Source organism: Sceloporus occidentalis, unplaced genomic scaffold (assembly GCF_023333645.1).
Source record: "Sceloporus occidentalis isolate IW3139 unplaced genomic scaffold, rSceOcc1.0.p SCAF_88, whole genome shotgun sequence".
In the NCBI taxonomy this organism is placed as follows: Eukaryota; Metazoa; Chordata; class Lepidosauria; order Squamata; family Phrynosomatidae; genus Sceloporus; species Sceloporus occidentalis.
The window spans coordinates 1168960-1184538 of record NW_028317068.1 but is presented as its reverse complement, the minus strand read 5'-3'; the positions used below and the strand labels follow the sequence as shown (position 1 = coordinate 1184538).

General features: G+C 40.0%; 1 protein-coding gene across 4 annotated transcripts in view; it reads right to left on the bottom strand.

Annotated features, from left to right (window-relative positions):
* Positions 1-4895: 4895 nt before the first annotated feature.
* The window catches only part of LOC149284776 (ralBP1-associated Eps domain-containing protein 1-like), a 38381-nt gene continuing 27697 nt past the window's right edge, over positions 4896-15579 (bottom strand). For 2 of the 4 annotated variants that reach the window (XM_089496196.1, XM_089496197.1), the window contains 9 exons: positions 14437-14509; positions 12280-12398; positions 11408-11472; positions 10822-11001; positions 8687-8689; positions 7727-7816; positions 7456-7604; positions 7146-7251; positions 4896-4964 (listed from right to left, as the gene is read on the bottom strand). In XM_089496196.1, coding sequence (XP_089352322.1) covers positions 4896-4964; positions 7146-7251; positions 7456-7604; positions 7727-7816; positions 8687-8689; positions 10822-11001; positions 11408-11472; positions 12280-12398; positions 14437-14509 — 854 coding nt within the window. The remainder of the gene's footprint in view (positions 4965-7145; positions 7252-7455; positions 7605-7726; positions 7817-8686; positions 8690-10821; positions 11002-11407; positions 11473-12279; positions 12399-14436; positions 14510-15579) is intronic. The other 2 variants (XM_089496195.1, XM_089496198.1) reach the window with 2 other exon arrangements.

Below are 15579 nucleotides of genomic sequence, written 5' to 3'. Positions count from 1 at the left end.
ACCAAATTTCATATATTACTGAATTACAAGTAGTACTAGTTTGCATAATATTTTAACATTAATTATGTGATTTAATTGAACTGATGTAAAGTCAATTTCCCCTAATAACTTTCTTGGTCTCCATTAACCACAAAACCTTTTCAAAGCTTATTACGTAGCTTATTATTACTTCAGGCATGTGTCAGATGGAAATGTGAGTGGCAGCTTCTTTCTTGTCACTTCTTGTTACATTGGGATGCCCTTCATGTACACCGTATAAGCAAAAGTATGTGGACATGACCATCACACCTATATGTGCTTGTTGTGCATTCCATTCAAAAACAATGGGCATTGATACAGTGTTGCCTCCCCCACTTGCAGTTATAACAGCCTCTACTCTTCTACGGAGACTTTCCACAAGCTGGTGTCACAAAGTTGGAGCCATACAATTGTGTAAAAAGTCTTTGTATGTTGTAGAATCAACATTTCCCTTCAATGGAACTACGGGAAATAGCTGAAACCATTATCCCTTTTTTACAGCAGGCACTGCACATTCGGGTACGTAGCGTTCTCCTGGCATCTGCCAAACCCAGATTCAGCCATCAGGCTTCCAGCTAGTGAAGTGCGAATCCGGAGAACATGTTTCCACTGCTCCAGAGTACAGTGGCAATCAGGGGCGGGCTGGGCCGGGGGGCAGGGGGGCAATTGCCCCCCAGGCCGCCCTAAATCCGGGCCGGTGGGCCGGACGGACGACCGGCAGACTAGCATTCAATGCGGCTGCGGCCGCAAAGTTGAAAACTAAGCGGCCGCGAGCAGGATTGAATGCGGCCGTCATGCGTACCTGGCGGGGGGGGGGGGGGGGGGGGGAGGTGGGCGGTCCGCCCCGGCTGCCGCTCATCTGAGGGGTGCCACCATGCCGGCACGCCTCCAGAAATGATGCGCGCGGCAACTGTGGCTGTGCGCCGGGACTTGATGTCAAATCCCGGCGCACAACACTGAAGCCACGCCCACCGTCTGCCGCACTCAGTACACCGGAAGGACAGGAAAAAGAAGAAGTAGAAGAAGAAGAAGAGGAGGAGGAGGAAAAGTGAGAGTGAAAGAAGAAAAGGTAGGATTAGTAAGTGGATTAGTAAGTGTGTGAGAGTGATGGGTGTTATGCTGAATGTAAGTGTGTGAGAGTGATGGGTGTTATGCTGAATGTTTGTGAATGAGGGTTCCAGATAGCATGGATGTGTACGTGTTGGGGGATAGCTTGGCATAGGGAGTCCGTAATCACATTCCTTTCATGCCCAGATTCCAGCATGTAGTAGCTGCCTAGGCATGATAGGAGTGTGATTGCTGTTATAAATTATTTTTTGGTCCAACTTCGGTGTGTTAACACTTTTATTGGACAGAATAATTCAATGACAGTATTAATATATATATATATATATATATATATATATATATATAATTGCAAACAGCAATCACACTCCTATCATACTAAGTCAGCCAGCACATGCTAGAACCTGGGCATGATAGGATTGTGATTGTTGTTATATATATGTGTATATGTATATATTGTGGTAAAGTGTATGGGAGAGTGGTTGATGGGATATATGTCTCACCTGGTTACCTCAGCCAGGCCTGGTAGCAAACCCAGGTGCTCTCAGGTGAGGCTTCCTAAGCTCGTTACTGGGGAGGAGGCCTTAAAAGAAAGGGCTGTTAGGTTTTCAGAGAGAGGGAGACACTGAATGAAGGAGCAGCTACAGCCAGCGCTGCAGCCCACCAGGTATGAAGCTTTACCCCATACAAAACTGGTTACTTTGCTTTGCGTCAGACCTTAGGCTGCTAGAGAGGTATCCTGCTGTTTAGTTAGATCCGGACAGGCTTATAGTTTGTTTTGTTTACAAGGTGCTCTGTGATTACAACATCTAAATAAACACGCTTTTACGTTGGAAACCTGTGTGAAACTGTCATTGCCGCCCCATGCGTGAGCTGTCCCCTACAATATATATATATATATATATATATATATATGTTAATATTGTTGTTGATTTTTTTGTCTAATTTTGGTGTTACTTTTAATAAAGTATTTTAAAGTTTTTTTTGTTTTTTTTTTTCAGTTTTGGCCAAGTGAATGCTGAATTTTTAGTTTCAGTCCAGAATTTTCATTTCGGTGCATCCCTACTATATACTATGCCAGTCACTAAAGTGGTAAGCCTACACCACATCAATGTTTGGCTTAGTATATAGTGATAGGGGTTGTCAGTGTCTGGCTCAATGTATAGGCACACATTGACGGTGGTACTGCATAATCCCTAAGCATATAATGATAACAAATATGCTGTACCCCTGTCAATGTTTGCCTAACCATAGAAACTATGCAGTTTTAAAGTGTGTGTGTGTGTGTGTGTGGGGGGGTGCCACATACAGGGTCTGCCACAGGTGCCAAATACTCTAGGTATGCCCCTGCATCATGCGGCAGTCAGACCCAACGGCCATGCCTCAGCTCCTCTTCCCACGTCTTAAAAGGGGTGTGATGAAGAGCTGAGGCATGCGGTGCGTGCACGCCGGCCACTTTAATTTCATTAGGCGCTGGTGATGTGACTGCCGCTTTCAATGTCGCTCGCAGCCGCTTTGATGGTGCAATGGGCCAGTTGACTAGACTTGCCCCCCAGGCCTTAGGCTGTCAGCCCTCCCCTGGTGGCAATATGCTTTACACTCCAGCCAATGCTTGGCATAGCGCATAGTTATCTTCAGCTTGCGTACATTTCCCATTTCATGAAGCAGATGACACACAGCGCTTGTGCTGATGTTGCTTCCCGAGGCAGTTTGGAACAGTGAGTGATGCTACAGAGGATAGGTGAATCTTACTCGCTACATGTTTCAACACTTTACAGCCCTACTCTGAGTGTGTGGTTTACTGCTTTGTGGCGTAGCTGTTACTCCTAGACATTTCTACTTCACAATAGCAGCACTTAAAGTGGACCGAGGCAGATCTAGCAGGACAGAACTTTCACAAACTTACTTCTGGCAAAGGTGGCATCCTAGGAGTGCCATGCTTAAAGTCACTGAGCTCTTTAGCATGATCCGTTCTACTCCCATGTGTATGTCTATGGAGATGGCTTCCCTAATGTCCTTGATTTTATTGCAATGGGGGGGGGGTGAGTGAACTCCATGTGAATGCCCATGTTAATTGAATTGGAACAACCTCATATAGGTGTAATTGCCAGGTGTCTCTATATGTATGGTCATAAATTGTAGATCTCCTTAGGAAACAAGATACCTTTAACTCAAAAGATGCAAAAGTCACGATCGCAGTGCAGAGGTGTCCAAGTTTATTTTAGGTGCGTACTTTCAGTGCCATATGAAGTCCTAGTGTAAATTACTTTTTTGAATTTGTTGTAAAACATGGTTGTATAAAGAAATGGAAAACAAGTCATAAAATTAAAATATTGTGCTGTTTTATTGGTGTAAAAATCACACTTCTGCTAGTTCTGATTCTGCTGAGATACATCCATGCACTTTTAACATCTATGATCCCACAGCCAGAATAAGCTATTAAATACAATAGTTGCTGTTAGTCAGCTTTTGATGCAAATTTACATACAAGATCAAAAGGTGTATATCATACAATATAGAACAAACCCCTTTTACAGTACATAAACCTGAATTGCAGGATAGTCTCAGGAAGGTCTTTGCTGTTAAGTAATCCCATTTATCCATCAAAAGGAATATGCCCACTTTTGATGTAGGGTTAATGAAACAAAAACCTTCTATGACATACTGTTTTGGGAATGGCTGAATTTTCAGTGTTTACAGTGGCCAATGCAGATACAAAACCTGCCATACTCATGGGATTAAATACTTTAAATAATATTTTTTTTTTTTAATTAAAGTACTTAAGACGTGCAATTGAAGCATCTGCTCATGATTATGGAGTTAGTACTGCTTATATTTTGATTGGAGGTTTTATGGTAGGGTTACTTTAAATGTATACCATATTTTTGGAATACAAGGTTTTGATTTTTAAGAAAATAAAAGCATCTTAAAATTGTCTTATATTCCAAAGAGTTGATGAATTATTTCCATGCTTTAAAAGTTTGGTGCGTTTGCTATACTGAAGGTAAGGTTATTGTCCTTGATTGGCTGTGGAGAGGAAGGGTGCACAGTATGTATGAATATATTTACTGCATTAAACGCAGCATCTAATAAATCAATGCGGTCTTACTGAGAAACTGCACAAACACGGCATGATTTGATTGTAGAAGAGCAGACATCTTAACGTAATACAAGATGAATATTGTTATCGTGAAAAATCTCCGGCGTTTCTAAGATGTTTCGTTGTCTGTAATTAAAAAGGCACTGCACATATTTCCTAATCTCACTTCCAACCGAAACCTTTGCGAACATCCATGTCAATTGTTGGATGTGTGGTAATTTCTTAAAACTCATACCAAGATGTTTAGCAACTCCAGCTCTCTGTATAGTGGCGTAAACAAATTTGTTATTCTAATCAGATGTGAACAGTAAACACAGACATTTATGATGGAATTAGGAAAAAATCTAAAGGTTTGTGCTGTTTGACAGCACACCGATTTTTTTTTTTATTTTTTTTTTTTTTAATTTTTTTTTAATTTAACACAGTTATTAAATTATCTGTTCAGTCTCATTTCATTCTTAAAGGAATAAGCATTTTTAAGGTTAGTATTTTTTCATGGTTTAACTGGGGAAAATGTGAATGATATACATGAATCAATGTCCACAAACATAACCGATAAATATTCTTTTGTGACTAAGTCACGTGGATAATATGGCAGATGTACGAGACGTAAGAGAGGCACACCATTATAACGCTGAATGCATGGTAGGATGCTGGCATTCTGGGTCAGTTTTGAGGGTAGGCCTGTATTTCACAGTTAGCGGCAGTCTTTCTAAATGTGAGAAAAAGGTCGAAGTTGCTCCAGCTGAACTTCCAAAGAAATTCTTTCTTCAAGAACATCCTTAAACAAAAAAAATTAAATTAATGGAGAGTTGTGATTTCAGCTCTCACTATTCAGTATCAAGGGTCGAACTGACTGTACAATGCAAAACGTAATGTGTAAAGAGAAAAAATATCACTTGTTAAACTATTATGAAGTGTCTGCCAAACTCTTCCTGCAGCTTAAGCTCACTAGGGTTGGCCCATTCATAATGTATAGTGCAGTAAATGTAGACAATCCTGTGAACTCTCCCTTTATTAAAACGCCTATTAACATGATTGTAAAATATACACTGAAGCTGTAGTATGAATGTATAAAACAATTGGTGTGGTCTTTCCACCTGTGCAGCATGATATGCACTTAATGGACCTCAGTGAAAATGTATCTTCTCTGAGTAATAGAAGTCATCTTTTATTTCCAAAAAGCAAAAGCTCTAATGGTCAAGTACAGGCTATGGCAACATTGAAGATGTACTTTACACTATAAAATTCCTATGCAACATAGAAATATCTGAGGACGACTACGCTATCTAGTCATCCCATCACACGTATTCAGAGATAATATCAAAACATTAATATGTTATATATGTTTTTTGAAATATATATCAACGATCGCCTCCTAAACTTAAATGGTGTCGCTGGAATGCCTCGATCAGGAGGCATCCAGCGACACCAAACACTTACCTTTGGATGGGCTGTGACCGCTCCGGAGAGCGGTCACAGCCGCAGCTGCCGGTGATCTTCGCCATCAACAAGATGGCGGCGGCCCGGGAAAAAAAATAATAAAGAAGAAAGAGTTCGCTAGACGGTCTCCTGACCCTCTAGAGAACTCTGGCTCCACTTGCAGGTTGAATACAGGTACTGCATTCAACCAAGCAAGTCAATGGAACCCAGCTTTCTAATCACTATGTGATTAGTAAAATATTCAAAAAAAAATAAAAAATGGAAAAAAATAAAATAAAAAAAATGTGCTAACATTTAAAAATAATTATGTAGTGATGTCACTTGATGAACCATCCAGTACCAGCAAAATGTGTAAAAAAATATAAGTATTCAAAAAATAAAATAAAAAAATAAAGTTTATTATTTTGAGCAAGTGCTAAAATTTCTCAAAAATCTCAACAAAGAGTTAAAATAAAAGCACTTCAAATACCCAAGGGGTGTCTAATATATAAAAAAAATGGCTGATGGGGTAAATTGGAGTGGCCGAGCTCAAAGATAGGGCATAGGTACAGACTGAACAAAATGGAGAAAAAAACCGCACTTCCCAAATGTGGCATTTTAAATCTCAAACAACCCGACAAACCCATGCATGTCGGGTATCACTGCACTCAGGAGATGTTCCTGAACACACATTGGGGGGTTGTTTGACGGTGACATATACCAGAACCTGTATATCTATAACTAAAGTACAATTTGTGTGAAAAAATTTTTTTTTTTAAGTTACTATTACAAAGTTTGACAAAGTGTAGTTCTATAATTGGTGCATGGAAAGGGTTAAAATAACAGCATTTGGAATACCCTGGGGTGTCTAGTTTTCAAAAATATATGGTTTGACGGGTTAAATTGAGTTAACCGGCTTCAAAGATGTTCCAAAGAGGAGATGGAGGCAGACTGACCAGATTTGTTAAAAAAGATTTGGAAATCATAAAACGCTGCTTGTACTTATTGCCCTATAACTTAAACATAAAAACATTGGGTATTTCTAAACTCAGGACAAGTAGTAGAATCTATTTAGCTAGTTTTTTTACTTGCTTTTTTAGGTGAGTAAAAGAATTTTCAAATAAAAGTCATAAAATGTGTTTTTTTCAATTTTTCACCATGTTTTTTTAATTTTTTTTATAGTAAATAATATGATACGATCAAAATAATGGTATCTGAAGAAAGCCCATCTTGTCCTGAAAAAACCAATATATAGTGTGGGTACACTAAATGGGTGATGAGAAAATTACAGCTGAACACAAGCACCACAAAAGTGTCAAAACAGCCTCAGTCCCACAGGGTACAAAACGAAAAATGAGCCCGGTCCTTAAGGGGTTAAAAGTCACTGGGTTTGAGAAGTCGACACAGTGCCGGCATTTCACATATACCAGTGATGATGTATATCGTTTGCTAAAGGAAAGTACAGTAAATATGATAAAACAAGGGCAAAATAATTTGCGTGCCCACATAACATAAGACCTTGGCAAGTAAGGAGTGCTACCTTTAGCTGCTGCTGTAGTTCACTGTTCAGCCTTGCAAGCACTGTGTTGGTCTCTTTGTTGCGTCTAATTGAAGCCTGAATTGCCTTCTTATCTTTTCCAGCTGATCTAGAGGCATAAATAGATCAAAATAAACATATCTTAGGATATGAGCATTTAGCAAAGAAATAGCATTTGTAACATCCCAAGGAAAATAGGGCAAGCATAATATAGATAGATGTTTTGCTCTACAATTTCATAGCAAATACATACATCAATACATAGGCTAATTAAAAGCATTAGCTTAATTTATTGATTTTTCTGAGTGAGTACCGTGGAATAGATGGCTGTGGGGGGAGTACAGTAGTTACGACATTTGATTTCTGATTGTGTTCTTCTGTTTCTGGTCTAAGTTCATCTTCAGATTTTAACCGCCTTCGGACAGGTTTAGGAGGGGGTGCAAGAGGGGTGTTCACCTTTCCCTGTGGCCAGATTAGAAATAAGCTCAATGGGGAGAAAAAAAATGCTTTTGTTGTGAAGGGAAAAAAAAATTAACTTAAAATTGTAAACTTATTTAAGCTTTTAAGTGTAAAGTAATACATACTGAATTGGCAGGGGCTGCAGACACAGTTTTTTCTTCCACACGGCCATTTAACTTGGCATTTCTTACGGTATCAGAGGATGGTTTTTCAGCCTGTATGGAAAAAAAATCAAAAACATGAGCCATCGCTGATCTGGACAGCACAGGTGATTGGCTAGTAAGGCAACAGCAAAGACCAATGGCAGCTGCATCATGATATCTATGAATCATCTCCAGTGTGATCTCCACTCAGCGAAGTGTAGCATCAACAACGATGGTGTATGCAGAAAAAGCATCAAAACAAAAAAAATAAAATGTAAAAGCTCTTCTGTATTGTGTTACAAAACACAAAAACAAGACCCCCCCCAAAAGAAAACAACAAACACCACATGTATACATAAAGTTATAGATTCATGCATCTCTCTTCAGTATGTAGGGGAAAGAGGGGGACTATAAAGGAGGCTTCACAAAAAAGGACTGCATGACTGTATGATTATTGTTGGATGTCCAGTGGAAGAAAGTTTGCCAATCACTATTACCCCCATTGAATTGGTTTCTAAAATGCATTAGGGCTGAAACTAATCGATAAAATCGATAATGAAAATCGTTGTCAACGATTTTCATTATCGATTAATCGAATCGATTTTTATCGATTAAAAAAAGTGTTTTTTTTCAGAGCAAATGCTCTGAAAAACTCCTCTCCTTATATAATCCGACCTCAAACAGAGATCGGATTATAATACTAGAATCCAGATCCCCCGCAACACTGCAGGGGACCTGGATTCTCCTCACTGTCGGCCGGTCTCTCACTTCCGTCTCTCTCCCCCCTCCCATACACCCCTCTGACTCCTCCCCCCTCCCATACATCACTCTGCCTCTCTACCCGGCTCCATTACTGACAGGCACTTTCCCTGCAGCTTCATAGAAGCCTCAGTGTAAGTGAAGGGCAGTAACGGAGTCTGTCTGTGCGATGCAGACCCCCACCGGCTGACAGAGGATCATCCTCTCTGTCAGCCGGTGGGGGTCTGCATCGCACAGACAGACTCCGTTACTCACCTTCACTTACACTGAGGCTTCTATGAAGCTGCAGTGAAAGTGCCTTCAGTAACTGAGCCGGGTAGAGAGGCAGAGCGGTGTATGGGAGGGGGAGGAGTCAGAGGGGTGTATGGGAGCCACCCTCCCATACACCACTCTGGCTCCTCCCCCTCCCATACGGCACTCTGCCTCTCTACCCGGCTCCCTGGTGTCTTGTCAGCAACGGAGGTTCACAGGAGGCAGAGTGGAGTATGGGAGGGGGGGAGGAGGCAGAGTGGTGTATGGGAGGAGGCAGAGTGGAGTATGGGAGGGGGGAGGAGGCAGAGTGGAGTATGGGAGGGGGAGGAGCCAAAGTGATGTATGGGAGGGGAGGAGGCAGAGTGGAGGAGGGGAGGGGGAGGAGGCAGAGTGAAGTATGGGAGGGGGAGGAGGCAAAGTCATGGAGGGGAGGAGCCAAAGTCATGTAGGGGAGGGGGGAGGAGGCAGAGTGGAGTATGGGAGGGGGAGGAGGCAGTGGTGTATGGGAGGGGGAGGAGGCAGTGGTGTATGGGAGGGGGAGGAGCCAGAGGTGTATGGGAGGGGGAGGAGCCAGAGTGGTGTATGGGTGAGTTATAGTGGTGTATGGGGGGGTATTATGAATTTCAGGGCATATAGGCATATCAGGGGGCATAAACATATCTGGGGGTAAAAGGTATCAGGGGGCTCAGTGGCATATAGGGGGTATAAGGCATATCAATATTAGGCATATCAGGGGGGCATAAAACAAATCTGGGGGTAAAAGGTATATCAGAGGGCTCAGTTGCATATCACTGGCATATAAGGAGTATAAGGCATATCAGGGGCACAGCGGAATCTGGCATATAAGAGGTATAAGGCATATATGGGGGCAGAGTGGCAAGCTGGGGGTCAGATGTGCATAACTGGGGGCAGTTTGGTAAATAAAAAAAATGTAAACGAGGCTTTTTTCTCAGTTTTTATTAAATATGAAAAATAGTTAACATATGAATTAATATTTACTAATAACTTTGTATTAAAACCTAGTTTGAGAAACACTGTGTTTGGGTTCTTGTAGCATTTATTATTATGTCAGTAAAATAAGAAGGTGAATAGAGAGAGGCCATTGCAATAAAGAGATGAAAGTGTAAATTGTACGTTTTCTATTGCAATTTTTCTTCAATTTAAAATAATGTATTTTTTTATCCGATTAATCGACAAAATAATCGGCCAACTAATCGATTATTAAAATAATCGTTAGTTGCAGCCCTACAATGCATTGCCATTACATTTTAGCTTTTTGTTGAAATATACTCATTTTAAAAGTATTACATTTCTTGCAGATAAAACTTGTCACCTGCCTGCTAATCGAAAGCACACTTTCAGCAAATACTTGATTTTAGCCTCAGTTTAACAGGATACGGAGTTATTCTTAAACCAATCTAATGTATAAACCCATACTTACTTACCCACTCATGGAAAAACTCCAGCGGAAGTGCCGGCACCGGAAGTTGTATACGCATATTGCGTAGATGTCCCCCGCAAGACACCCGGGAGTCTGCTCTGGTAAGTCTTGGGGGCAGAGGTAAAATGCATCGTGCGGACATTCACCAGCTGCGGCGATGTGCGTAAACAACCTCCGCTGCCGTCACGTGTGCACGATGTGCTTTAACAATCTCCCTTGCCGGGACTCCCCTCGTGGGAATTCCCGGCAAGGGAGATCGTTAAAGCACATCGTGCAGACGTGTCGGCAGCGGAGGTTGTTTACGTGCGCATCGCTGCAGCCGGTGAACGTCAGCGCGATGCGCTTAGACAATCTCCCGTGCCGGCACTCCCCCCGTGGAAAGTGCCGGCAGGGGAGGCTGTCTGAGCGTATCAGAGAGTAGGATACAGGTCCCCATGCACCACTGCGGGGGATCTGTATCCTAACCCTGCTGCCTGCCCGGCGCCCGGAACTGCATGTCCCGGGCGTCGGGCGCTAGACCCTGAATATAGGCCGCACCCCCACTTTAAAGACTTAAAGTGTGGGGGGGGGTGCGGCCTATATTCGGGCCAATACGGTATATTTTTTTTAAATATGCGTTACAAACCTGTACGTCCAATTGTTTCTCAGAGTCATCAGATGGTTCTTCTGTTGCACACGAAGCAAATGCTTCAAACTGGCTGAAGTCTGCAAAGTTTGGCTGCTCTGGAATTTGCTGAGGTGAAGTGCTAGAATGAGCCACAATACCTTCTGAATCCACACAGCGGTGTGAATGAGTACCTGAAGTCTGGAGAGAAGGAGTACAAAAACTCTAGGTGCCTGTATGGGGGGGGTCACATTTTCAGCAAGTTCATGTGCACCATTACATAACAGAGAACCTGCTATCCAAGACATCAATTCATTAAAATTTTATTTCTACAAACATTATGAAAAAGCAGACTTCCTTCCAACTTCTATCCTTATCCCCTTCACATATCAAAGAAGTATGAAATATATATATATATATTTTTTTAAAAACTAATCACATAATTAGGAACAGGAGAGGTGAATTCTGCTAAATATTTAAAACATTATAAACATATATACAGTGTAGAGTACAACATGACTGTCCTGTTACAGTCTTCTCTTCTATCTTTGCAAGCTTATAAAGTGTAATGTCAAAACTGGCAATTAGTAATGTACCGTTACTGTACCTGGGTGGGCAGGGGTCTAGGAGGAACAGCAGGAGGATGCGGGACTGCAGTAGCTTGCTGCTGCCCTGTTAAACAAGATAATAAGGTAACTGCTTAACATGAAATGAATCCTCTTCTGACAAATATAATTACAGTAACTTGTCCACTGCTTTAACTTAAATTTACCTCTCTGGTATATACTAATAGACTCAAAGTTCTAGCTGACTTTGCCCCCTATGCTTAACTATATGGGCATTATTGTGGAGACATAACTTAAAGCAAGCTGTGTAGTTTGGCATTTGATCAGAATTCAATGCAATTGAAAAAAAAAACTGAGCATATTAACATTACAAGAACAACATTTTTTAAGGGACAAAAAAATGCAGGCTATTCCATGGGTTTCAGGAGTGGGGAGGAGTAAGGAGGTACTGGGAATAGTACAAATGCTCAACTCATACAAAAAGGATGTGAGATGCTCACCAAGGACAGACAGCCACTTCATAGTCTACCTTACGGTGCATCCCCGCTTGAAAGCATCTCAATTTTTTTTATTTTACATTTCTCAAGCGGAGACACACAGTAAGGCAGACTATGAAGTGGCTGACTGTTCTTGGTGAGCATCTCACATCCTTTCTGCATGGCAAATACGCAACTCCAGTAATGAATTCTAAATTTTAAGTTCCGTTTTCTTTCATGTCATTACTAGGCTCCTGAAATAAAGTCAGCATTGTCATTTAAATAGTGTGTAAAAAATTTAACAAAAAAAATCTCTAATTTCCCAGAAAATGCCTTATACTTAATTTTTGAACAAAACTAAAAATGATGTTGCCCTAACCCAACTAATAAACCTTATTATTCAGAATACCTTAACTAAAAGCAACATATCAACTCACCTGTGGTGACTGCAAAAGTTCTGTTCATATCCAAGGATGATGATCGTGAATGCGAGGCCTGCGGTCTTGGAGGAGGTGGAGGTGGAGCAGTACTGTCTGGAGAAGTGCCTGAATGAGACCTGTCAAGCAACATTAAACGGGCAACTACAATGCATCAGATCCTCTAATATCAACAGAGAAATGTCTCATACCAGTCAAGTGGGATTTTTTGTTTTATTGCTTAGTGTGGAAAAAAAACAAATAATCCATTGGGGAAGATGCTGAAATGTTGTTACCAACTGGAAACTAGAAAGTTACTGGCAAACACTAGTTCTACCTGCATCTTATATTGAAAAGCTGTATACAGAATTGACAGAACAGGAGCTGCGTTTAAACTATAGGTCACTAGATATCATTGAATTCATCTCATTAAACTACAGAGTAGAGGCAACTAACTTTAGAGAGCCAAGCTATCATAGAAATAAAGCACCTACTAGGGCGTTGGTTATATAAAATATCAGGTAGGTCACATGTACACAAATCTTACAATCAAGGCACCACCCTGTTTACACAATACACACCAAGTAGTTTTTAGAATTATGCAACTTAACCCATTAGGTCCCTAGAACATACTATGACATACTGAAAAAGTAGTCCGAATGCCCGCTTCTTGATCACAAATTTAGATCAGAGTTAGTGGAGGGGGGTTCTCCTTTGAATAGATTTCAATATCCCCAATAGGGAATATAGTGATGACATCATGAGGGGTACCCCTCTAATTTAAAAAGAGAAAAGTTGAATAAGCAGCACAGAAAAGTTGAAAAAAGTAGAAAACAAAAAAAACATTTGCCTAATCCCATAAAAAAACAAATCTAAAAGACACTGTGTAATTTAGAATTCGACTGCAGGTAAGAAATATTCAGCACAACTATTTTGCCCATTTGTTGGTCTTGTCTTATTTTTAGGGTAGCCATATGCCTATTCCACATTTTGATATGCATTTCTTCTTCATATAACAAGCAAAGGAGGTCTTGCTCAAAACCTTTTTTTAAACAAACAAAAAAAATCCCATCTACATCTGTCAGTGTACTCAGGAGAGTTGTTGGATATACATTTGTAGTAATGACAGGTCTCCTACCGAATATATCAATATTTACAATATTCACATGTTTTTATACTGTATCATGGAAGAATATAGTCTAAAAATGAGAACCCTGTTTGTCTTAAAAACAGATTTGGTCTGGTACACTAACAATACAAAAGGTGAGCTGTGATTAAACATTTTGTAAAAATGGCAACCCTCCCCCCCATGTTTCTAGGAAAGAAAATACCCTTGGTACTATGAAAGGGTTAAATTAGAATACCATCAGAATAAAATCATCAGAGCGAATTAGTACACGAAAACAAACTCTGGGGTTTATTTACAAAATAAAGCCCTCTGAATCCTGGACATAACTCTCTCCAGAGAATACATTAATCAAGTTAAATTTACGTGCTTATACGTGCAGATATTGGGGTGGGATTACTGTAACATTATAAACTCACTACAGGTGAAATTACGCTGCTAAAACGAGAGAAACTTCACAGTTGTTTCACAAACAATGCCAGAACATGAAAAAAGTGACTACACATCAAATAGGGTAAAAACATATAAAATACTTGGAAAGAGCACAGAACAATGAAACTGCTTATACTGTAATAAATATGATAAATATAATAGTGGTGAGCAAAGATAAGAGACTTACAATCTTCAGAGCAGTCACAGAACAACCCTATATGATGTGGTTATGGATGTCTTCTGACTGGTCAAACTCGAGGGTAACCTACATACAGGAGCAGTGACTGCTCTGAACATTGTAAGAGGGAAATTATTCTATATATTTTTATATATAGTGATGTGCACTAGAATTTTGGAGAAATTACCCCTATGAAAAAATAAAGGGAAAGTGGATTACAACCAAATAATAAGGATGTAAAATGTTTTAGGAACAATATATACATACACACACACATATATATATATATATATAGTTTTGTATATCTGCATTTGTACACATGAATATTTCAGCATAGGCAACATGCAGGTTTAGTTTGCAGATCCCGAATTCTGCCATAAGAACATGATACAGTGCTGTATGGTCTAAATACTGTAACCAGACTTAATAGGTGAACACTCACTGTTGCCTGGTAATCACATTTCCAATCTCCTCTGGATCAGAGTTATAGGAGTCTGAACTGCTGTAACCATCAGCTACAAAACAAAAATGATAGCAATTGTTTTTTGGTAACAAACCATTTTCTAACAAATGTAGTTTTCACATTTCAGTTACAAGCTCAACTAAAGGTACTGCTAGTTTTTATTAAAGAGAATAAAAACGTACATGCTAATATCATAAATTTAGCATTATCTCAAAGAGTAACATTTGCACGGAGACAAGCAGCATTTTATAGAACTGTTCTATTGCAATGTTCTATAAAGGCCCTTTAGTCAGGTGTCTGCTATTAAAAGGTCCCTTCTTGCCGAGCTGCTCTTCTTTACCTACGCATTTTATTTTACCATTTCGAATAGCATATAAACTCCCACAACTAAATGAAATGTTGGGAGAGATAAAGAACAAGCATAATTCCCTTGGTGCAGCTAAATTCACAGATTCACATTGAGCTGCGAGGTTAACATGTAAACTAACCATCAATACATGGTCCTCTCAGTTTTTCTTGCAAGTGGGCACTAGTGATGACCCCAAGCCAGAGAGTTGCAACTCGCCTATAAATGCTTTTGAGCACCTTTCTTAAGCACAATTGTAACTGGCAAGTTCAAAAACGGGTGCCTAAGTGTAATTTAGGAAACTAATTCTTTTACGTTCTAAACCATTAAAACACTCTAGTTGCTCTTTAAAAACTTTTATAATTAAACCCTCCATGACCAAATGTTTTTTGTGCTTTTGTGTACTATTTTCATAAGTTTCTTGAATCACTCTTTTAGTGTTAGTGTACCCACACAATTTATATAATTACATTTTTCAAGGGCTTTCTTTTGAAGTACGTAAAAAAAAAAACCCCCAAAACGCATTGCTTAGGATTTATTAAACAAATTCAGTGTCACCAATGAAAAATAATAACCTAGATTTATGTTCGACCGCATCCCATGATAACACCCTGTACGCATAGGTTTTTTTTAAAAAAATGTTACGGAATGCAACAATCCCTAACATACTACACTAGTACTAGTTCACTTTAAATCCCACTGCAACTAATCACAGAATAATGAGCAAGCAGGGCTATGTAGCTGTGTGTTGCTAATAGCAGTACCCATGATTAGAC